This window comes from Mesoplodon densirostris, chromosome 1, assembly GCF_025265405.1.
Source record: "Mesoplodon densirostris isolate mMesDen1 chromosome 1, mMesDen1 primary haplotype, whole genome shotgun sequence".
Lineage (NCBI taxonomy): Eukaryota > Metazoa > Chordata > Mammalia > Artiodactyla > Ziphiidae > Mesoplodon > Mesoplodon densirostris.
In genome coordinates this window covers 115392794-115417085 of record NC_082661.1, presented here as the reverse complement: position 1 = coordinate 115417085, position 24292 = coordinate 115392794, and the positions used below count along the sequence as shown (strand labels likewise).

Genomic DNA, 24292 nt, shown 5'->3' with positions numbered 1-24292 from the left:
ACGCCTGGCAACCACTGATCTTTTTACTGTCTTCATAGTTTTGACTTTTCCAGAATGTTATATAGGTGGAATCCTACAGTATGCAGCCTTTTTGCATTGGCTTCTTTTACTCAATAATATGCATTTAAGTTTCTTCCATGTCTTTTCATGGGTTGATAGCTTATTTCTTTCTTTTTTTTTTTTTTTTTAGCAGTACGCGGGCCTCTCACTGCTGTGGCCTCTCCTGTTGCAGAGCACAGGCTCCAGACACGCAGGCTCAGCGGCCATGGCTCACGGGCCTAGCCGCTCCGCGGCATGTGGGATCTTCCCGGACTGGGGCACAAACCCGTGTCCCCTGCATCGGCAGGTGGACTCTCAACCACTGAGCCACCAGGGAAGCCCGCTTATTTCTTTTGAGTACTGAGTAATATACCACTATCTATATGTAACACCGTTTATTTATCCATTCACCTACTGAAGGACATGCTGGTTGCTTCCAAGTTTTGACAATTATGAATAAAGCTGCTATAAACATCCACGTGCAACTTTTTGTGTGAACATTTAAACTTTCAACTCCTTTGGGTAAATACCAAGGAGCATGATGGCTGGATCATATGGTCAGAGTATGTTTAGTTTTGTAAGAAGCTTCCAAACTGTCTTCCAAAGTGGCTGAACTATTACGCATTCCCACCAATGACGAATAAGAATTTCTGTTGCTTCACAAACTTTTCAGCATCTGGTATTGTCAATGCTCTGGATTTTGGTCACTAATAGGCACAGTGGAATCTCATTATTTTGTTGTTGTTGTTTTTTAAGGTTTCAATATTTTATTCAAGTTTTATTTTAAGTGCTGTTAATTACAGCATTTGAAGATGAGGAACTAATTCCACATAAAATGAAAGACTCTAAAATGTACCCATTAAACTGCTAAAAAATAAACTGAGTGGCAAAAATACAACGTAAGTTCAATTTAGATTCTGAGTGTTGTCACCATGTGATTACAGTCACATAGACTCTTCCCAGCTTGCAGCTGGAGCTCTTAGAAGCTATTCCATACTCTGGTGCAAGGGCAAAAAAACACAACATGAGAAAAAACACAATTAAGTCCTGAATTATTGGCTTCATCACATCCACCTTCTCCACCCCAAAATGGCACAGAAGAAACAGCTACCACTCCCTGAAGACTACTTTTGGTGTAAAAGAGGTGATGGATTGGGGTGGAAGGAGTCCCGGCCTAAAAAAGTCCCTTTCAGATGAGTTTGTATACACCATGAAAGAGCCTCTCCTCAATCAAGGTAGGAGACCAAGGTTCAGTTTTCAGGAAATCACAATTTCATTCATTTACTTAATACGAATTTACAAATTACAAAGTACCTGCAAATTACCAACTTCCACTTGCAGCCATTTCTAGGTAAAAAAGAAACCTGACATCTCTAGAGGGGCCAGCAAGCTCCCCCTCAAGTCTACAGCTGAAAGGACCTTTTTTGAAATTGGGTTTCTTCTGTACCTCTGAAAGGGTAACACCCTAAAGCGGAATCACCTTTAACCTGGAAGTCTAACATGATATTTAGCGATACTTGCATCCCAGACATACAACATTAAAAGGTACACCAAATTCTGAAGGTAGCTATGCTGCCAAATAGTTTAAAATTAAATGACTGTACAGTATTCATTTATGCTTGAAACTCCAGCCCTAGACCAAGCTTGGGGCCACCAGCACTGACATTCTTGCCATCCAGCAAGTGTCAGTTTGATACCTGGCTTTAGGGTCTGAGTATATTCTAACCCTATCAGGGTGGAGTTGTTCACTTTAGCCGAGAAGCAGGAGTCAGGGTTGATCTGGTACTTGGCTGTGATTCCGAAGCGAGTGTTACTGTTTCCTGCTGTCCAGGCCAGATTAACAGCAGTCTCCATCTTCTTGTTCACCTTCTGATAAATGGAGCCGCCAAACTCTGTCCCATCATTTACATTAGTGTGAAGCTGGAATTCATATTCATCGGTCTTGTAGCCAACCGCAAAGTTGCTCTGGATCACTCGAGACTTTGTGGTCTCAAAATTCATCTGGTAGTCAGCCAGCCAGCCAGCCCTCATAACCCAGCATGAGAGCACCCGGGTGGAAGGCCTGGCAAGGTCGAAATCCACGTCACAGCCCAGGTTGATAATGTTCCCATTTGGACCCTGTCTTGATTTTAGCATTTTTTTCCCCAGTGTTTGGTGAGAAGGATGAATCGAAGGTCAGCTTCAGGCCACGTGCAAGCTGATCTTCCACAGTAATCTCTGTGCCTAGTGTGTTGTCAGTGCTCCATTTCTCCGTAAACATCAGACCATATTCCGTCCATCTGTAACTTGGTTTCCAGACTGCCCGTCAGTTTGGTGGTCTCAGTGTTGGCTGAACTTGAGCTTGTAAATTCCAGTCCATTCTCAGATTTTGTTTGCAAATCAAGTTTTATTAAGCCAAATGCACAGCTCTTAGTGAAGACATCCCTGGCAGATTTGCCAAGATCAGCATACGTGGGAGGCACAGGCATCTTCTGCTCAGAAGCGGTGGCAGTGGGCTCCGCCGCGGCTATGGCGGGGGCTGCAGCGGGGGCTGCAGCGTGAGGAACAGAGCGAGGGGCGGGGCAGAGGGCCTATTTCATTGTTTTAATTTGCACTTCACTAATGACGTAAGACGTGGAACAACTTTTCATGTGCTTATTTGTGATCTATATACAGGTATCCCCTGCTTTTCAAAAGTCTATTTTTATGCCAGTTTGCTTTTAGGGAAGATCTACATTAGTACCTGTTGGCTAATCAAAAGAAATCCGAAGAGGGTTTTTGCTTTTACGAAAAAAGGCAAAAAGCAGAAACAGCGTTCAGCTTTCGTCTTGCAGCAAGCCATTATATAGATCCAGCCCATACTATCAGCAACAAGAGTGGCACCAAGGAGCATGATGGCTGGGTCATATGGTTAGAGTATGCTTAGTTTTGTAAGAAGCCTCCAAACTGTCTTCACGCAGTCCTTCCTCAGAAGCTACACTCAGTATCAAGCGTCCATAGCTTTGACTGTGTCTGTGAGCATCTGTGCTTTATCTCAGGTTAATTTGTGCATCTGTTAGCAAGATGTGTCCTAAGGTAACTGCTTGTTTGCTTTAAGCCATTTTGCCGTATGAAAAGTTTCATAGGAATGCTCTACTTTCAGATGGCAGGGGAAACCTGTTATCTCCTTAAATGAGGTGTCTTAGGGCCTGTGGCCCATTTTTTTAATCAGGTTGTTTCCTTATTTCTGAGTTTTAAGAGTTCTATATTTTGGAAACAGTCCTTTATCAGATGGGCCTTTTCCAAGTATTTTCTCTCAGTCTGAGACTTATCTTCTCATTCTTTTGACACTGTCCTTCTCAGAGCAGAAGTTTTTAATTTTAATGAAGTCCAGCTTATCCATTCTTTCACGGATCGTGCCTTTGCTGTTGTAATTAAAAACTCATCAACACACCCTAGATCATCTAGGTTTTTCTAACTACGTTATCTTCTGGGATTTTATAGTTTTGCATTTTACATTTAAGTCTGTGATCCATTTTGAATTAATTGTTGTCAAGGATGTAAGGTCTGTGTCTAGATTCATTTGTTTGCAGGTGGGTGCCCAGTTGTTTCAGCACCATTTGTTAAAAAGACTATCTTAGCTCCATTGGACTGCCTTTGCTCCTTTGTCAAAGAACACCTGACTTCATCTGTGGAACTATTTCTGGGCTTTCTATTCTGTTCCATTGATCTACTGGTCCTATCTTTCACCATTATCACATTGTCTTGATTACTGTAGATTTACAGCAAGACTTTAAGTTGGATAGTGTCAGTTCTTCAACTTTGTACTTCTCCGTCAACACTGTTGGCTATTCTGGTTATTTTTCCCTCTCCAACTAAACTTTAGAATAAGCTTGTCAATATTCACAGAATAACTTGCTGGGATTTTTACAGGGATTGCATTGAATCTGTAGATCAAGTCAGGAAGAACTGACATTTTGACAGTATTGAGTCTTCCTATCCATGAACACAAAATACCTATTTAATTTTTTTTTTTTTTTTTTTTTTTTTTGCAGTACATGGGCCTCTCACTGTTGTGGCCTCTCCCGTTGCGGAGCACAGGCTCCGGACGCGCAGGCTCAGCAGCCATGGCTCACGGGCCCAGCCGCTCCGCGGCATGTGGGATCTTCCCGGACCGGGGCACGAACCCGTGTCCCCTGCATCGGCAGGCGGACTCTCAACCACTGCGCCACCAGGGAAGCCCCCTATTTAATTTTTCTTTGATATCTTTCAAAGTTTTGTAGTTTTTCTCATACAGATATTATAATGTTTTATTAGATTTATACCTAAGTATTCCATTTTGGCATGTTAATATAAATGGTATTGTGTTTTTAATTTCAAATTCCACTTGTTTACTGTCAGTATAGTGGGAAGCAATTGACTTTTGTATACTAAATTTGTATCTTGCAATAATTGCTTATTAATTTTAGGAGTTTTTGGTTGATTCTTTCAGATTTTCTACATAGATTTATAACATCATCTATGAACAAAGACAGTTTTATTTCTCCCTTTCCCATCTGTAGGCCTTTTATTTCCTTTTCTTGTCTCAATGCATTAGCTAGGACTTCCGGTACAATGTTGAAAAGAAGTGATGAGAGGGGATATTCTTGGCTTGTTCCTGATCTTTGCGGGAAAGCTTCAAGCTTCTCACCATTAAGTATATTAGCTGTAGGTTTTCTGTAGATAATCTTTATCAAGTTGAGAAAGTAAACTAAGACTATATGGGAACTAAGAGGTTTTTTTTTTATCATGAATGCATGTTGTTTTTTCCAACACAATTTCTGTATCTATTAATATGATCATGTGATTTTTCTTTTTCTATTGATGTGATGGATACATTAATTGATTTTTGAATGTTGAACTAGACTTGTATACCTCGAATAAATCCTATGTGGTCAAGGTGTATAATTCTTCTTATACATTATTGCATTCTATTTACTAATATTTTCCTGAGGATTTTTATATCTATGTATAAAGAGATATTGTCTGTAGTTATTTTTACTTGTAATGTCATTATCATATTTTGATATAAGGGTAACATTGGTTTCATAAATGAGTTAGGAAGTATTCCTTCTGCATCAATCATCTGAAAAAGATTATAAAGAATTGGTATAGTGTCTTCCTTAAGAATAATAAGTGAGGAAATTCCCTGGTGGCACAGTGGTTAAGAATCCACCTGCCAATGCAGGGGATATGGGTTCGAGCCCTGGTCCAGGAAGTTCCCACATGCCATGGAGCAACTAAGCCCACGTGCCACAACTACTGAGCCTGCACTCTACAACCCGTGAGCCACAACTACTGAGCCCTCATGCCACAACTACTGAAGCCCACGCACCTAAAGCCCATGCTCTGCAACAAGAGAAGCCACCGCAATGAGAAGGCCGCACACCGCAACGAAGAGTAACACCCACTCGCGCCAACTAGAGAAAGCCCACACATAGCAACAAAGACCCAACACAGCCATAAATGAAAGAAAAAGAAAGGAAGGAAGGAAGGAAGGAAGGAAGGAAGGAAGGAAGGAAGGAAGAAAAAAATAATAATAAGTGAGTAATCCATTGGGCCTGGTGCTTTCTGTTTGGAAAATTATTAAATGAATACATATGTATATATTTAAATACAGTATTGCTATTACTACTTTCAACGATCTGTTAGGTCAATTAAGAATAAGAAAAATAAAAGATTTTATTTTAACCACTCATTCTCTGATGCTCTTCCTTCCTTGCTAAAGATTAGAGTTCTTGGGGCCTCCCTGGTGGCGCAGTGGTTGAGAGTCCGCCTGCCGATGCAGGGGATACGGGTTCGTGCCCCGGTCTGGGAGGATCCCATATGCCGCGGAGCGGCTGGGCCCGTGAGCCATGGCCGCTGGGCCTGCGCGTCCGGAGCCTGTGCTCCGCGACGGGAGAGGCCACAACAGTGAGAGGCCCACATAACGCAAAAAGGAAGAAAAAAAAAAAAAAAAAAAAAGATTAGAGTTCTTGACCTATATATTTTCCTTATTACTGCAAAACTTCTTTTAACATTTCTTGCAAAGCAGGTCTACTGGCAAAAAATATCCTGAATGTTTGTTTGTCTGAGAAAGTCTTTCTTCTTCACTTCTGAAGGGTAATTTTGCAGGATATTGAATTCTGGGTTGGTATAGAGTTTTTTTTTTCTCTCAACACTAAATATTTCACTCCAGTTTCTTGTTGTTTCCAGTGGTGTTTTGAGAAGTTGGATGTACTTCTTATCTTTGCTCCTCCATTGGTAAGTTTTTTCCCTCTGGCTTCTCTCTGGACTTTTTCTTTAATTTTCTGTACCTTGAAAATTATATGCCTATGTGGAGGGTTTTTTTGCATTTATTCTGCTTGGTGTTCTCTGAACTTCCTGGATCGGTGGTTAAGTGTCTGACATTAATTTGCAGAAATTATCAGTCTTTACTGTTTCAAATATTTATTCTATTCCTTTCATCATGATTCTACAGAACTTCTGTAGGTGTCCTACAGCTCTTATAGATACTCAATTCTGTTATGGTTTTTCTTTCAGTCATTTTTCTCTTTGCTTTTCACTTTTGCAGGCTTCTTTTGAGATACTCTCAAGCTCAGAAACTGTTTGCTCAGCGACGTCCCATTTACTAATAAGCCCATCAAAGGCATTCTTAATTTCTGTTACATTGTCTTTGATCTCCAGCATTTCTTTTTCCTTCTTTCCTAGAATTTCCACCTCTCTGCTTACACTGCCCATCTGTTCTTACAGGCAGTCTACATTATCCATTGGAACCTTTAGCATATTAATCATGGTTGTTTTAAATTCCTGGTTTGCAGTTGAAAGTCTGGTGGGCCTGGATCACCTACAGATATTATTCTGCTCCTTCTTCTCTGTGACATATAAAATTAGATCTACATACATAATGCAAAAATGTAAATAATTATATAAATAAATGTAAATTAATTACTCCACTTATACAGTATACATAAATTATATGTGATTATTTATAAATTATACACAATTATATATAAATTATATACATTATATATAGTTATATATACATATAACTATATATATATAGTTATATAAAAGAAACAAATAAGGAGAATTATGTCTACAGGCAACAAAAGCACACCAGATAAACAGATAAAAATTGAGATGAGCTTCCTTGTACGCTTGGGAAAGGAGGGTGGGTCGGCACAGCTTTTTTTTGTTTGTTTGTTTGTTTTTGCGGTACGCAGGCCTCTCACCGCCGAGACCTCTCCCGTTGAGGAGCACAGGCTTGGGACGCGCAGGCTCAGCGGCCATGGCTCACGGGCCCAGCCGCTCCGCAGCATGCGGAATCCTCCCGGACCGGGGCACGAACCCGCGTCTCCTGCATCGGCAGGCAGACTCCCAACCACTGCGCCACCAGGGAAGCCCAGCATAGCTTTTGTAGCTTCAGGGTCCTACAGCAACTTGTTCTGCTGTTTTCATCTAGTGTTCAAAACGAGGCTTTTTGATTATGAGATCTATTGGCTGTTTCCCTGCCCCACTTTCACCTGGTCCTTCTTTTTTTTTTTTTTTTTTTTTTTTTTTTTTTTTTTTTTTTTTGCTGTACGCGGGCCTCTCACTGCTGTGGCCTCTCCCGTTGCGGAGCACAGGCTCCGGACACACAGGCTCCGCGGCCATGGCTCGTGGGCCCAGCCGCTCCGCGGCATGTGGGATCTTCCGGGATCGGGGCACGAACCCGTGTCCCCTGCATCGGCAGGTGGACTCTCAACCACTGCGCCACCAGGGAAGCCCCACCTGGTCCTTCTTTATCCTTTGCCCCTATCCACCCTGCTCAATCTGGACTGGATTCCCAACAATTTCCCCTCAGAGCAGGGCTTTGTCAAGAAAAGAGCCTTATCTGGTTAGTTTCACAAGTCCATAAGCCAAGATTGCTCTAGAAACATCCATCCTTATCATAGTTCCTTTGTTCCTTCCTAGTTTTAGCTTCTAGTTTCACATTGGCCCACCATGCTTTCTAGTGAGTACCCGTTACCAGTTTTCAGAGACAACAGAAACTATGTCACCTCCCCTACACTTCCTCCCCTACACTTACTGATACCAGAGGTGGGGATAACTTGTCACCTAGTTTGCTTTAGATATTATGTTGTCTGTGGGTTTCAGGTTTTGCCATCGTCATAGGTCTGTTTTTATGTGGAGATTCAAGGAGATTAAAAACTATGCCTCCCTAATAACTTCTCATTTCTCCATAAACTTTTTAATAATAACAAGGTAGGTATCTCTGAAAATGACTAGTTCCAAAGAACAAAAGCCCAACTTTTCAATTCTAAAATATAGAAACAAAGTGTCATTCATATAAGGAGTGTACAGTAAATATCCATAATTATGAATTATGAATAACTAAGTAAACATATCATCAGATTTAATGCTTACATTTTCTGCAAGAAAATCTATGCTGGAATTATGAAACGTTCTCTTTCAGGCACAGATCAGCCTGAATAAATATCCTAGGAAAATTTCTGAAAAAGTAAGTCTTGCATTTGATTAGAAGATTATGTAGCTTAAGGTTTTTCTGGGATCATTTCCAGGAACATGTACATAATTTACAGTGACTGACTACTCAATGCCAACAATAATTCTGTTCTCCCAACCTTTATAATAAATGTAGGAGACACCAATTTGAGGGGTAAAAAAAAAAGGCCATCTCTCATTTTCTACAATGAATGTCAAATCCAGATATATCTGCATGAAACACATCTGCACCCAGGCTTAGATAGTTTAAACATCAACTGAAATCCACAGTTTTCACTCTTTGCTATTATAGAAAATTAAAAGTCTATTTTATAAAATAAATTGCCCTAAGACTAGTGGTTGCCTTTCAAATTTAATAACCCATTAAACCTTATGAATCACTCACTAGTGTTTCATGCTAAAAAATAAGAAAATAAATGAGCTATGCCCAGGTCCTCAGGGAATTTAGAAGCTGGTGTATGGTACCTGGGAGTATATATACTTATGTATTCAGGGAGAGAAGATGTTGTGGATGTTACACAGAATTAAGCCCAGGTGAAAATATAATAGAAATATAAATCAAGAAAAACAGAGAGAAAAACAGAAGGACAAGCAGTATTTCACCGGCAGGAAACGTAAAGGAAGGATATACAAGTCAGGGAGAACAAAGTAAAATGGAGATATGAAAAAGAACTGACACAGTAGGGAATCATCAAGTAATCTGAGTAGGTGAAAGAAAACAGTATTTATGTTGTAAGAACATTATTTTTTTATTTTTTTTATTTTTTTATTTTTTTGCGGTATGCGGGCCTCTCACTGTTGTGGCCTCTCCCATTGCGGAGCACAGGCTCCGGACGCGCAGGCTCAGCGGCCATGGCTCACGGGCCCAGCCGCTCCGCGGCATATGGGATCCTCCCAGACCGGGGCACGAACCCATATCCCCTGCATCGGCAGGCGGACTCTCAACCACTGCGCCACCAGGGAGGCCCTAAGAACTTTAAAAAAACAAAAGTTCCGATTGGTTTACTGGACTTCAGTTGCTATTTTATTCTATGCTTGATAAACAATTTCAGTATCTCATCGTAAATACAAATTTTCAGATAAACCAAAAAAGAATAACAGAGCATGACAACAACAAAAATGGTTGAAATGGTCAGTTCACTATGTCAACAGTCACAACTAGATAGCCAAGTATCCCTGCGAAGAATTAACCAGTTTATTTTTTTTCCAAAAAAATGTTTCAGTTTTTTTGAGATATAATTGACATGCATCACTGTGTAAGCTTTTACTGAAGTATAGTTGATTTACAATATTATATTAGTTTCAGGTATACTAACATGGAGTATACTAGAGTGTTCCACATATGTTCACTTCTAGGATTTTATGGTTTCAGGTCTGACATTTAGGTCTTTAATCCATTTTGAGTTTATTTTGTATACAGTGTGAGGAAATGTTCTACTCTCATTCTTTTATAGGTAGCTGTCCAGTATTCCCAGCACCACTTACTGAAGAGCCTGTTTTTTCTCCACTGTATATTCTTGCCTCATTTGTCATAGATTAATTGAATGTAGGTGCCTGGGTTTATTTATTTATGGGCTCTCTATGCCGTTCCATTGATCTATGTGTCTCTTTTTGTGTCAGTACCATGTTGTTTTGATTACTGTAGCTTTGTAGTATAGTCTGAGGTCAAAGAGCATGGCACCTCCAGCTTTGTTCTTTTTTCTCAAAATTGCTTTGGCAATTCAGGTCTTTTTGAGTTCCATATACATTTTAGGATTATTTGCTCTAGCTCTGTGAAAATTTTATGGGTACTTTGATAGGGATTGAATTAAATCTGTAGATTGCTTTGGGTAGCAGACATTTTACCAATATTATTTCTTCCAATCCATGAATGGAATATCTTTCCATTTCTTTGTACCATCTTCAATTTCCTTCAACAGTGTTTTATAGTTTTCATAGTATAGGTCTTCCACTGCCTTAGTTAAGTTTATTCCTGGGTATTTTATTCTTTTTGATGCAATTTTAAACAGGATTGTTTTCGTTTCCTCTTTCTGAGACTTCATTGTTAGTATATAGTAAGCGGGATTGGAGTGTTTGCTGGGCTCGGGCTGTGTCGTGCACTGGGGCAGTCACAGGCAACCAGGCAGCCATCTCAGCAGTTTTCAATCTGCCCTCTCCACCTTGCTTCAGGAGCAAGCCAGCGCAAGCACACTGCTCACAAGCAAAATTCAGGCTTCCCATAGCTCTCTCCTTTGAGTCCCACCAGCCCTCCCACCAGCCAAAGGGGCTCATTTAACTGTGTCAGACCCCAGGGCTGGGGCATCCAATATGTAACAGGAACTGCTGACTCCCCAGGGCAAATCTCCACCCGTGTAATTTCTCTTTTCCTCTGAGTCCCCTCCCAAAGGCACAGGTGCCAACCTGCTCACTTCTCTTCCCTTCCTACCTGATTCCATGAGGATCTTTCTTATAGCCTTGGCTGTACAGGAATCTTTCTGCCAGTCTCCAGTTAGTTTTCAGTGAGAACTGTTGCACATGTAGATGAATTTTTGATGTGTTTGTGGGGAGAGGTGAGCTCCACCTCCTCCTACTCCTCCCTCTTGATCTATTTCAAGATTAACCAGTTTAAATGAATGCCTAGACTATTTCAGTGCCTTGACTGCTACATGACATACCTAACTAGAGCATGAGGAGAGTTCATTTTTAGTACTGGAAACCAGCTCTTATATTAAAGGACCAAGAGAACCATAGCCAGTACAGTGAAAAATAAAAACCCAGCTAACTAATTGGCCTGGTTCTAGGCACGACAAAATTCCAGAAACCACAGGGAAAATACTAGATATTAAAATCCTTAATAAGTTCTTTTAAGAAGAATATTTTTCACAACGGATACCTATTGTGGTAATTTTCACAAAGAGAATGCTCAATAAACACTTGTCAAATTAAAAATAAATCTAGGCAGGGCTATAAAATGCATAATGTTTTGTCACCCACCATTACAATATTAATAATGTGACTTGGCATTAAATTACTATAATAAATAAGTCATATGTATACATTGATCAATGTTATTCCACAGAGTAATGAAAGGGGTACTGTGATATAAAGGGAAGAATCAGGGACTCGAAGCCAAAAGACCGAGGTGTTAACTGTGAAAAGCTATTGACGACACTTGCTTTGAGTCACAGGAAGCCTTTGGTCTAGTACCTGCCCTCTACTAGCCCCCATGTCCTCATGTGTACAGTGACTATAACAGCAATAACCATGCACACATTCTCCTATTGTGACAATTACATGAAATCATGCAGGTCAAAGGACTCTGTAAACTAAAAAGTGCTACACAAAACATTATTAAATTGACAGTTTTCTGGTTGATTTTCTACCACCAGAAACATCTTCATTTCCTCTCTTTCCTTTATTCTACACAGTCATCTATCAGCACATCCTCTAAATCCTACAAGTCTATTCTCAACCCCCCCAAGTTTCCCACCACCGTTGCTTCTCATCTGAAGACCCAGCAGATGCCCTGCAGACTTCTGCAGGCACCTTCCACCTGCTCTCACTGCTTCTAATCTTACTCTTTCAAAAGCTTCTAATCTCTCACCAGAACCCAACCATGCTGGCAACTTGATCTTGGACTTCTATCTTCCAAAACTGTGAGAAATAAATTTCTGTTGTTTGAGCCAAAAAAAAAAAAAAAAAAAAAAAACCCACAAAAGCCTCTAATCCACAGAAGAGCTAAATCAAATATTTACTTAAATATTAAATCAAACTGCATTGCTCACCTGATCCAATGGCCTCCCTTTATACTAGGAAGGAACCTCAATTGCTAACCAAGGGCTGACAGGCCCTTCACCTTTCCTCACCAGTGGCCCCATTCAGGGTACTAGAGCTGCAGTGGCTTACCTGTTTTTCCTTAAACACTCTGCAAGCACTTTCCTAACGAGGGGCCCTTGCATTGCCTGGTTCTTTCCAGAATGGTCAAGAATTTAGTACTTCTCCCTCCCTCACTTCATTCTGCTCAAATATCACTGCCTCAGAAAGGCCTTCGTTAATTACCCTTTGCGAAAGGGTGAGTCCTTGCCTTATCGCTCTCCACCCTGTTACTACTCTGCTTTTCTTCACAGCCCTTATCGGTTCTGAAATTATATCGCTTATTTACACTGTTTACTTTTCCCCTACTATATATAAACAGCATGGGGCAAGGACTTTGGCTATTCCTGTTAACAGTCTCATCTGAGTTATTTGCAAAGAGTAGGGGCGCAACTGAAACTTTGCTTAATGAATAGGGAAAAGACTGTTCAATTTCCTTTAGTTTCTGTTCCATAGAAAAGAGCAGAGTGCCCATAAATAACTTCAATGCCCCTATTAAAACCCGAATGTTTGAGTAGCCTGGAAAGGCTTTATCCCACCTTGGAATTCGAAGTGGACTCCAAGAAGCAAAGTCTGTTGCCAAACCCTTCTGCGGCCAAACACAGCTTCTGTTGTTCTTTGTGGATGGTTGCAGTACACTGCAGAACCACTTCATCATCCTGCAGAGGGGAGGAGAAGAGAAAAAAGTGAGATCTAGCATTACTTAGTCTAAATCAGATCCACAAGGTTATTATTTAATGCTTTTTAAAATCAGAGAAAAATACGGACTTCCCTGGTGGCTCAGTGGTTAAGAATCCACCTGCCAATGCAGGGGACACGGGTTCGATCCCTGGTCCAGGAAGATCCCTCATGCCACGGAGCAACTAAGCTGGTGAGCCACAACTACTGAGCCTTCACTCTAGAGCCCGCGAGCCACAACTACTGAGCCGTCACTCTAGAGCCCGCGAGCCACAACTACTGAGCCCACGTGCCACAACTACCGAAGCCAGCACGCCTAGAGCCCGTGCTCCACAACGAGAAGCCACCACAGTGAGAAGCCCGCACACCACACTGAAGGGTAGCCCCCGCTCGCCGCAACTAGAGAAAGCCCACGTACAGCAACAAAGACCCAATGCAGCCAAAAATAAATAAATTAATTAATTAATTTTAAAAATATATTTTAAAAAATCAGAGAAAAATAAATATAAGAACAACTGTCCCCAAAAAAGCCAAAGAATCAATTCCTAGTGTACTTTTACTTGCAAAAAAAAGATAACTGGGGGCTTCCCTGGTGGCGCAGTGGTTGAGAGTCCGCCTGCCGATGCAGAGGACACGGGTTCGTGCCCCAGTCCAAGAAGATCCCACATGCCGCGGAGCGGCTGGGCCTGTGAGCCATGGCCGTTGAGCCTGCGCGTCCGGAGCCTGTGCTCCGCAACGGGAGAGGCCACAGCAGTGAGAGGCCCGCGTACCGCAAAAGAAAAAAAAAAAGATAACTGGGTAGGGGGAGGCAGGAGAAGTTATTGCTATTCAAGGCAATCAACAGCTTTTTTTTTTTTTTTTTTTTTTTTTTTTACTGTCATTACTGATCCCCAAAGGCAACCTACATGGAGAAAAGTAAAATACAGGATTTCCACGTTAGCGCTCTTACACACTGCTTTAAATCATCAAAACTATCAAAAAATGGTCTGACATATTCCTAGGACATCAAGTATTATCAAGAATGGAACAGATTCCACTAGCAAGCACACACACATCGTTCCAAAACTGACACAGGAAAACAGGTCAATAACAGAGCTTCTGGGTTCAAATCAACCTGAAAAGTCATCTTAGTTCAACCACACATTGGCAACTTGATCATCTTTGAAATGATCCTGGATTGCTTAAAAATGTACAGAGAGGTGATTTGTTAGTTCAGTCCTCTGCAATCCAACACTTGGTTTCCAATCAATTAATTAAGCAGGGTTACAGGAAAAACTGTACAAGGGAAAGATGATCCATGGGATGACTCAGTACAGGCAGCATGAGCACCACAAGATGCACAGGCTTTAGAATTAGCAACAGCTGGTTTCTTACCCCAGTTCTGCTGTCTACAAAATGAGAAGGGAAGTGAGATCAACTAAGTTACACAGTGACTGACATAAAAAAGGCCCTAAATCAACAAGAAATGCAAGATATCATTATCATTTTTTAACAGGTTCTAAGTGGCAAATGCCTAAAAAGTCTAGCCATTTATATTTTGACATTTCAACCTCAAAGAAACAGGATACTTAACAGAGAAAAAAACAAATATACTCATCAACCCTTTTAATTAGAATCAAAGCGTAAAAGGAATATGAGTACATGCTAGATGCTCACCATGGTCGAATAGTAGAGTGGAGGTGATAAGATACAGCAAATATTCAAAAGCAGAAAACAAGCCTTTTTGGTTAACCTAAAGAATATGCTATATCAACTGGAAAAGTACAGCTATAATTTAATACAAACCCTTATCATGCTATATATTTGCTTTATTTCCTACGTGGTAGCAGCAATGCCTAATAGCTGGCTCATAGCACCGGTCACAGCCAAGTCCAATCTCTTAATAATTAGCTCCCAAATCTCCCCACAGTGCTCACTGATATCCAGTGAGCATTCAATTGTTACATTTTAAAAGCCAATTGCTAAAAAAAAAAAAGCACTATTTTCATATAATGAGTACATCTGAATATTAATTCATGTTCAGCATGGCTATAATAAAAAATAATGAAGTATATTTGTTGCTTATATAATCTGCAAGATCAAAGATACATCATGTTTTCCAAATAGGTTTATAGTAACAAAGAACTAAATTGTGCTGCACTGTGCTCAATGCCTTCCCAAACCGCCACAGTCTTTTGCTATCTTGTCTCACCCTATGGAACTAACTCTAGCGAGTAAACTACACTCTTGGGTAAGATAGGTTCGTTTGGATACTGGAGGCTATCTAAACACAGTTAGTAAATAATTACTGTAATGTACTAATTAAAGACATTTTAGGAGTGAGAATAAGAAAACACAGCAAGATATAAGGCAGGTGAGAATAAGAGTGCTACCCAGTAAGCCCAAAAGAAGAGAAGGTGTACCATATTTACCAAAAATACAGTGTATGCCAGTCCTGGCATTACTTAATCCTCACAATATCCCAGTAATATACAGATTATCCACAGATATACACATGAGGAAAATAAGGCTCAAAGTAACTTGTTACTCACAGAGGGCTGAACATACTTATTTCTAAGAACTGGTCATTAAACCTAATTTATTTGAATGTAAAAGTCCTCAACCCCACACTGCTTCCAGAGGCTCAGTTGATTTTTTAAGAGACTTGTTATATAGAGAAGTACTTCTCAGTCTTTAACATGCATCCTTTCACCTGTAGGTCTTGCTAAAATACAAGGTCTTGGGTAGATTTTGCATTTCTAACAAGTGCTCAAGTACGAGGGGGATTCAGAATGGGTCCCAGAAAGGACATGGATCCCAGAAAAGATGTGAGAAGTCTTTTATAAGAGTTTGGAGGCAGTCAGTAACAGTTGAATATTAAAATAAGTCTGTGGACTTTGGACAGAACCAGAAATGAGAGCACATTTCTGGAGATGCTCATTAATATGTGATACAAACCAACTATATAAGGGAAAGGAACCAACAATGTACTGAACACTCTATTAAATTAATAAAACCAACTCACTTGTGCAGTTTCCTTACAATTTAGTGCATCGGCATTGTGTGATGAAGCGCCTGGGCACGAAGTAACACGGAGTTCAGGGAGCTCTGCCACGCCACTAACAAGAGAGCCATGACTACAGCTTTCAACTATGATCCAACTTTGATGGATCCTAGCCTGACACACTTATAAGGCTTTTTCCAGTTTATCTGGGAGCTGTTTCTCTTTTACATTCCAGTAAATGAAGAGTTCCTTTTTGACTGAAAGTGAAATATACTGAGCACTGATGGACCAAACACCAATTCGTAAACACCTGCCTATTAATTAACCCATCATTCATCTCAAAGCACAATTTTTTCTCCAGAACCACTGTGGTTGGAGAGCCTACTGACTATGCATTTCAAAAGTTCTTGGGCCTCCCTGGTGGCGCAGGGGTTGAGAGTCCGCCTGCCGATGCGGGGGACATGGGTTCGTGCCCCAGTCCGGGAGGATCCCACATGCCACAGAGCGGCTGGGCCCGTGAGCCATGGCCGCTGAGCCTGCGCGTCCAGAGCCCGTGCTCCGCTCTGCAATGGGAGAGGCCACAACAGGGAGAGGCCCGCATACTGCAAAAAAAAAAAAAAGAAGTTCACCATCTGTATTGTATCCAATGCTATCTGTCAAGCAGATCAGATTAAACTCCATGGAAACCAGGTGCCCAATGAAAATAAACGTTTTACTTAATGATTCCCAAGGGAATCATACCACTGTTCAATTTAGACCACTGCTCCATAAATATACGTTGGATTGAATTCCTTTTGTTAAATGCTCCTGTATTTTTCCTATGACCTTACAGCTCTTCAGCACAGAGATCAATTATTTATGGGGGGGAAAGCCAGCACTACAATACTGCATTCCAGGCAATTTTGTGAGGAGTAAATAAGACATGATTTCTCTAACAAATGCTGCCATGTCTGCTGTAACAGTACAAGACGGAAAATAATTATCAAATAACACCACCAACAGCTCCTTTCACACATTCATTTATCACTGAAATATTTTCTGAGGACATAATATGTGCTAGGAAATGTTCTAAGCCCTTGAGATGATTTACAAAATAAATCAAAGATCCCTGAACTTATTAGGCTTACATTCTAGCAGGGAATAGAGACAATAAACAAAAAGACAATAAGTTCATAAATTATGTTAAAGGTGAAAAGTCTATAGGGTAAGGGGCTCATAGTGCTGCTGTGGTGGGGAAGATTGAAATTCTGAATAAAATTAACGGGTTTCATTGAGACAAAGACTTGAAGCAGGGAAGGGGCATCAGCTATGTGAGTATCTGCGGAATGGGCAGTCCAGGCAGAAGGAAGGCCAGTGAAAGCCTCTCAGGCAGAAGACTATCTGGCATGTTCAAGAAACAGGGAGGATGTCAGTGCAGCTGGAGTGGATTAAGCCAGGGGGAAGAGGATGGTAGGAGATGAAGTTGGAGACAACAGAGCCAGATCAAGACAGGCCCTGAGCCCAGCCTAAAAGCCAAAAGCCCTTGGCTTTTACTGAGGGACAGGGAGTCTGTGCCATAAAGAAATGAAGAGTTAAGTACTATTATTATGCTTTTGAGTATTAACAGATGAGAAGAAGAGGCATTGTGAGAGTAAATCCCTGTTACCCAGCAAAGTGGTTGAACAGGATTCAAATCTGGGTCCACCTGACTCTATAACCTAGACTCCTAACTTCTGTGCTGTACTACCTCCTACAATGATATAAAATCACTGCACTAAGAGTCTGGCTAGGAATCTACCCAGAAACTAACCCTAGTATAATCCCCTGGTTTCCATTCATCAAATATGTTTTAGTGATGTGGCTATAGGTAAAGTGAATAAAGTTACTATATGCAGATTTAACTGTGTGAAAAACAAAATCACATGAAAAACAAACTTACATAAAATAACAAGCAAACTTCTGTGAATCGAGGAGCAGCAGGAAATGGTGAGATGAGAAAAAGAAGGTTGTCTGTATCATTAGTAGGTAATTAAAATTTAGTCAATGATTAAATTTTCGACTGAGAAATGGCTGTCCGAAGTAGTGCTACTTAATGGATTTTTAGGAAAGGAGACAGAAAGGCAAAGCAGAAGACAGAGATCAACACAGACAGAAGAGGAGGAAGGGACCTTTTTAACTTCCATTTCAGAGATGGAAAAATACCTAGTTTTCTGGGCTATCGAAGAAAGAATGAATGTATTAACATCTGCCATATCCTTCAGAACTCATTAAAATACTTGATAAAATTAAGTTGTTGGCTCTGAACTCAGCAGAGCATCTTCCTCTTCAATTAACTGCTTTTCCACTTTTCTTATTACCCTAAAACCTAGGAAATAGGAGCGGTGGTGAACCAAGATGGCAGAGGATGCCCCCAGGGCAGGCAAAGGAGGTGGCATTCTCTGCAGGGAGCTTCCAAACTGAAATGAAGCCCACAAAAAAGCTGGCCTGATTTTTAGTATCACCACGTACAGACAATTCTAAACTCTGTCAGAGAAGACAGTTCTACCCACCTGGCTGCCTGCTGCCTCTTCACGTAGGCCACATATCCGAGCTGCTAAAGCACCAGCAGAAAGCTATGCACACGCGTGCACGCACGCACGCACACGCACACACACACACACAGCAACCGGTATATTAAACAGCACAAGTAATTTATAGATGAAGATACAATCCTATAATCTGATCCCAACTACAGAAGAACGGACGTAGATCAGGACTGATGTACCCATAAGACCCCATGAGGAAGCCATTTCAGCATTACGACATGTTGTATCCCATCTACTCTCTTGTGAAATATTATTTCAAAATGTATGAAAAAACTCTGAAACTGCCCTCATGAATATCACCCAAGACAGTGATGGCAAACTATATTTCCTAGTAGAAAGTAAGGAAGAAGTAAAAATGTTTCCCAGAGACCACTAGGTAAAGGAAATTTCTCTGTTCTTAGGTTTTATTTTTTAATTTCTCTTTTAAAGATATTTTTGATGTGGACTATTTTTAAAGTCTTTACTGAACTTGTTACAATATTGCTTCTGTTTTATGTTTTGGTTTTCTGGCTTCGAGACATGTGGGATCTTAGCTCCCCAATCAGGGATCGAACCCGCACCCCCCTGCACTGGAAGGTGAAGTCTTAACCATTGGACCACCAGGGAAGTCCTTGCTCTTAGGTTTTAAATCCTTGAAAATAAGTACATTTCTGAAATACTTTAAATAATTTTTAAATTAGAATTTTAAAAGATACAGGAAAATGAAGAGCCTAAAATAGCTTGGATAACATATGAGGTCATAATCATAAAAATAGAAGCAGTTACATTAAGCATTTAATTTGATCTTTGTCATAAGAGAATTGACATGCAAGTGAAAAATCAGATCTAGAAACACTGAACATATTGCAGACATTCTCAGTATCTGTTTCATGTGAGACAGAGATTAAAGTTGACAGATACAGTCACCAACAATAATATCAACAGAAATGTACCTTTTCCCCTTTTCCACTTGGAAAATAGCATGCATAAAATCTGTGTTCCTAGCTCTGAAATGATCAGAATTTCCTATTTGGCACTGAAGATTGCCTCACATGTAAAGATGAAATTCATCTTAATATATGTGCTGAGTATGAGACTGTTATCCTGACTTTCTCACACCTATACATGGAATACACCCACAGAAAGAGCTAGTAAAGAAAATCAGTGCTCTTACTTGCACATAAAGCACTGACATCACACATTGAGATAAGCAGAGTAACTGAGCACTCAATAATGTCTCCCTGTCACCTGGCTGATGCTCAAGCAAGTATTAAGAGACCAAAGAGAGTGCCGGATGGGCTGGCCCCTTAGGAGTCATTCTGCAATTACACCAGAGAGTGTACCTATTGCACAGAGTATCACTTAGATATGATGCTTCTATGAAAAATTAAGTGTATTTATTCATATTACTCTGAAGTACTTAGTAGCTATGCAGAACAGATGAGACCCATATTTAACTATAAAAATGTGTATGTTATACATAATATATTGCTTGAGATTTTGCATGCATATTTTAGAATATTCAAAGTCCTGCTCCTCCTCTCTGCAGAATGGCAGAGACCCAGGGAGAAAGCTGTAGAGCTTCTCAAAGATCCACACCAGACTTGAATGCATAAACCACATTAAAGTCCTGAAGAGCAGACAACTGTGTACGAATTATTGCAACATTTTAAGGAAGGATAACGAAAAGATTTTATGTAAAGGAAGAATGCTGAAAAGACAAAGATGGAGAAGTAATTTTAGAGGCAATTTTCAAGATCTGAATCTATATATCAATAACTCTTTATTTCAAGACATGCAATTTCTGACTCTTGAGGACACTATGCTTTCTTGTATTACATATACACAGACTCTCCCCCTCTCTCTCTCTCATATATACAAGTCGATGACCTCCAGTAAGTGTAATTCTCTTGTTATCGCACAACACAAGGACAAATTTTCAAGACTGATCAAAAAAATAAATAAATAACAGCCATCTGGACATATACATATTATATACCACCCACTGGAGAACACCAAAGATTTTTTAGCAAAAACACAGAGCATGAAATAATATTATTCATAGGAACTATTTTACTCTTGTTTCTGGGATATGTTTTGATACGTACCTCCCCACCTGCATTTTTATGCAAGGGTTTCATAGCTCAAACTGTACGGACATAACATTTATCTATGGATTCATAGGCTTGCTTTTGAAAAACACAGGGAAATATGAGTTTGCAATTTTGGCCTCCAATTTACTTCTGTAATTGGCAAACTTATTAAATTCTGTTCTTGCTAATTATAAATATTTAATTCTGTTTTTGCTAATTATAAATGTAATTCTTTAATTAAAATGGAGATTACCATGCAGTGCACCAAAGCCTATAGGCTTTCAATAAATGTCCTCACTTTTCTTGCAATCCATGAATATTTCAGCTGAAGGCTTTTCTCTGACCTGGGAAAGAATCAATGAACCACCAAACTATACCTGAGCATTAAGCTATTTCTGGTAAAAATCAGGTTGTACATATGCACTCTAGAAAGTGAGTACAAGCAAAGTAGCAATTTTCAGCCTTTCTGTTGTTTTCACTCAGCTTAACCCAAGTATTATAAAGATCGGCAAAAGGTTACTTTGTACTCGAAGCAAAATCATGATACAAATATCAGGACCAGCTTTTGAAAAGCTTGGTGCTGAACTCACAAGTGCCAGTTTACAAGGAGTCAAATATAATGGATGGAAAATACAAAAGTTACCCAGATAAAGTGAGACACACAAAGTATCTGTTACAGAAATCTTGTGTTTGTGCAAAAAGAGCCCCCTAGAGACCAATTAGAAACTCAGTGTCTTTATCTATTAGGTGAAGTTATATAATAATGTTATGTAATAACAAGTTTTATAAGAGTTAGTATAATAAGTTACATGGTAAGAATATAGTAAGTTATATAATAATTAATAATAACTTGCCCACTATACATAACTATTATTTAATCATTTGTAATACTAAATAATATGAATTAAGTAGAAAACATTACTTTTGGACCAGACTCACTCAGAGTTTAAATCCCAGCTCTCCAGCTCTCCTTTTACTAGTCACTGTGATTGTCAGTATTTTCATCTATGAAATGAGAAAACACCTACCTTACACAGTTGTTGCATGCAAGGGATTAAATTAATCAAGAATCTAATATTTACAAAGTGCACAGGAAAGGGTGCCAAGAATATAAAAGATGATTATTAATTGTTATTTCATCATTCCTATTTTTGTAAGAAGTAAATTCACTCATTCAAGACATGACCACCAACATAGCAGAACAAGTTCTTGCACCCATGGAGCTTATACTCAAGGAAGAGATAAATAATAAGTAAATGAATAGTTTATAAAATTTAACATCAGATAGTGATAAGAGCCAAGAATACAAAAGGACAAGGTCAAAGATATCAAGAGTAATGAAGGGGATTATATTAGAGGCTGGTCAGAATCAGTCTCTCTGATGAGAAGACAATGAACAAAGATCAGAATAAACTTGGGAGTCAGCACGTGGAATATTCCAGGCAGGGAAGGGCAGCAAACACAGCAACCCTGCACTAGCAAAGGGTCTGGTGAGCGAGCGGCTGGGGGGATGAGTAGAAGAAACAATGGCAGAAACTTAGCAGGGCTGGATCCAGAGGGGCTTGTAGGTCATGGGAAGGACTCTGGAGTTTGGTCCAAGTATGACACTAGCAATCTACAGCTTTAATGCAATCCCTATCAAAATACCCATGACATTTTTCACAGAATAAATAATCCTAGAATTTATGTGGAACCACAAAACATTCAGAATTACCAAAGCAATCTTGGGAAAAAAAGAACAAAGCTGGAGGTATAACCCTTGCAGACTTCAGACTACACTACAAAGCTATAGTAATCAAAACAGCGTGTACTGGCACAAAAACAGACAAATGGATCAATGGAACAGAATAGAGAGCCCAGAAATAAATCCACACACCTATGGTCAATTAACCTCAAAGACAAAGGAGGCAAGAATATATAACGGAGAAAAGACAGTCTTCAACAAGTGGTGCTGGAAAAGCTGAACAACTATATGTAAAAGAATGAAATTAGAAGATTCTCTAACACCATATACAAAAATAAACTCAAAATGGTTTAGTGAGACAAGACATCATAAAACTCCTAGAAGAGAACATAAGTGAAAAATTCCTTGATATAAATCGTAGCAGTATTTTCTTAGATCACTATCTCAAGAAATAAAAGCAAAAATAAAAAATGGGACCTAATCAAACTTAAATGATTTTCCATAGTAAAGGAAACCATCAACAAAATGAAAAGACAATCTATGGAATGGGAGAAAATATTTGCAAATGATGAGACCTACAAGGGGTTATTATCCAAAATATACAAACAGCTTATACAACTCAATATCAAAGAAACAAACAACCCCATCATAAATGGGCAGAAGACCTAAATAGACACTTTTCCAAAGAAGGCATACAGATAGCTAACACGCATATGAAAAGGTGTTCAACATCACTATTAGAGAAAATAATGCAAATAAAAACTACAATGAGGTATCATCACACACCAGTCAGAATGGCTACCATCAAAAAGTCTACACAAAATAAATGCTGGAGAGGGTGTGGAGGAAAGGGAACCCTCTTGCACTGTTCGTGAGAATGTAACTTGATACAGGCACTATGGAGAACAGTATGGAGGTTCCTTTAAAATCTAAAAATAGAACTACTATATGATCCAGCAATTCCACTCCTGGGTATCTATAAAGAAATAAATGAAAACTCTAATTCAAAAAGATATCTGCACCCCAATGTTCACAGCAGTAGTATTTACAGTAGCTAAGACATGGAAACAACCCAAGTGCTCATCAACAGACAACTGGCTTAAGAAGGTGTTGTACGTGTGTGTATGTATATATATACGCATATATACACATATATACATATTATATGTATATATATACACATACACACACACACACACACACACACACACACACTGGAATATTAACCATAAAAAAGAATGAAGGATTTCCCTGGTGGTGCAATGGTTAAGCATCTGCCTGACAACGCAAGGGACATGGGTTCAAGCCCTGGTCCGGGAAGATCCCACATGCCACGGAGCAAGTAAGCCTGTGCACCACAACTACTGAGACTGCGCTCTAGAGTCTGCGAGCCCCAACTACTAAGCCCATGTGCCACAACTACTGAAGCCCGTGTGCCTAGAGCCCATGCTCCACAACGAGAGAAGCCACCGCAGTGAGAAGCCTGCACACCAAAAGAAACAGTAGCCCCTGCTCGTCGCAAATAAAGCCCATGCACAGCAACGAAGACCCAATGCAGCCAAAAATAAATAAATTTTTAAAAAAAGAATGAAATGTTGTCATTTGCAGCAACATGGATGGACCAAGAGAATATTATGCTTAGTGAAATAAGTCAGAGAAAGACAAATACTATATGATATCACTTATATGTGGAATCTAAAAAAATAATACAAATAAACCTATATACAAAAACAGACTCACAGACATAGAAAGCAGCAAACTTACGGTTACCAAAGGGGAGAGAGAGTGGGGGAGGCACAAATTAGGAGTATGGGATTAACAGATACAAAACGCTACACACAAAATAGATAAGCAACAAGGATTTATTGTATAGAACAAGAAATTATACCCAATATCTTGTAATAACCAATATGGAATATAATAAGCAAAAACTGAA

General features: G+C 39.7%; 1 protein-coding gene and 1 pseudogene across 1 annotated transcript in view; both read right to left on the bottom strand.

Annotated features, from left to right (window-relative positions):
- Positions 1-24292, bottom strand: part of RYR2 (ryanodine receptor 2) — a 727841-nt gene that overhangs the window by 509348 nt on the left and 194201 nt on the right. Inside the window, exon 2 of the mRNA XM_060096737.1 lies at positions 12915-13034. Coding sequence (XP_059952720.1) covers positions 12915-13034 — 120 coding nt within the window. The remainder of the gene's footprint in view (positions 1-12914; positions 13035-24292) is intronic.
- LOC132484047 (voltage-dependent anion-selective channel protein 1-like) lies at positions 1653-2559 on the bottom strand (annotated as a pseudogene).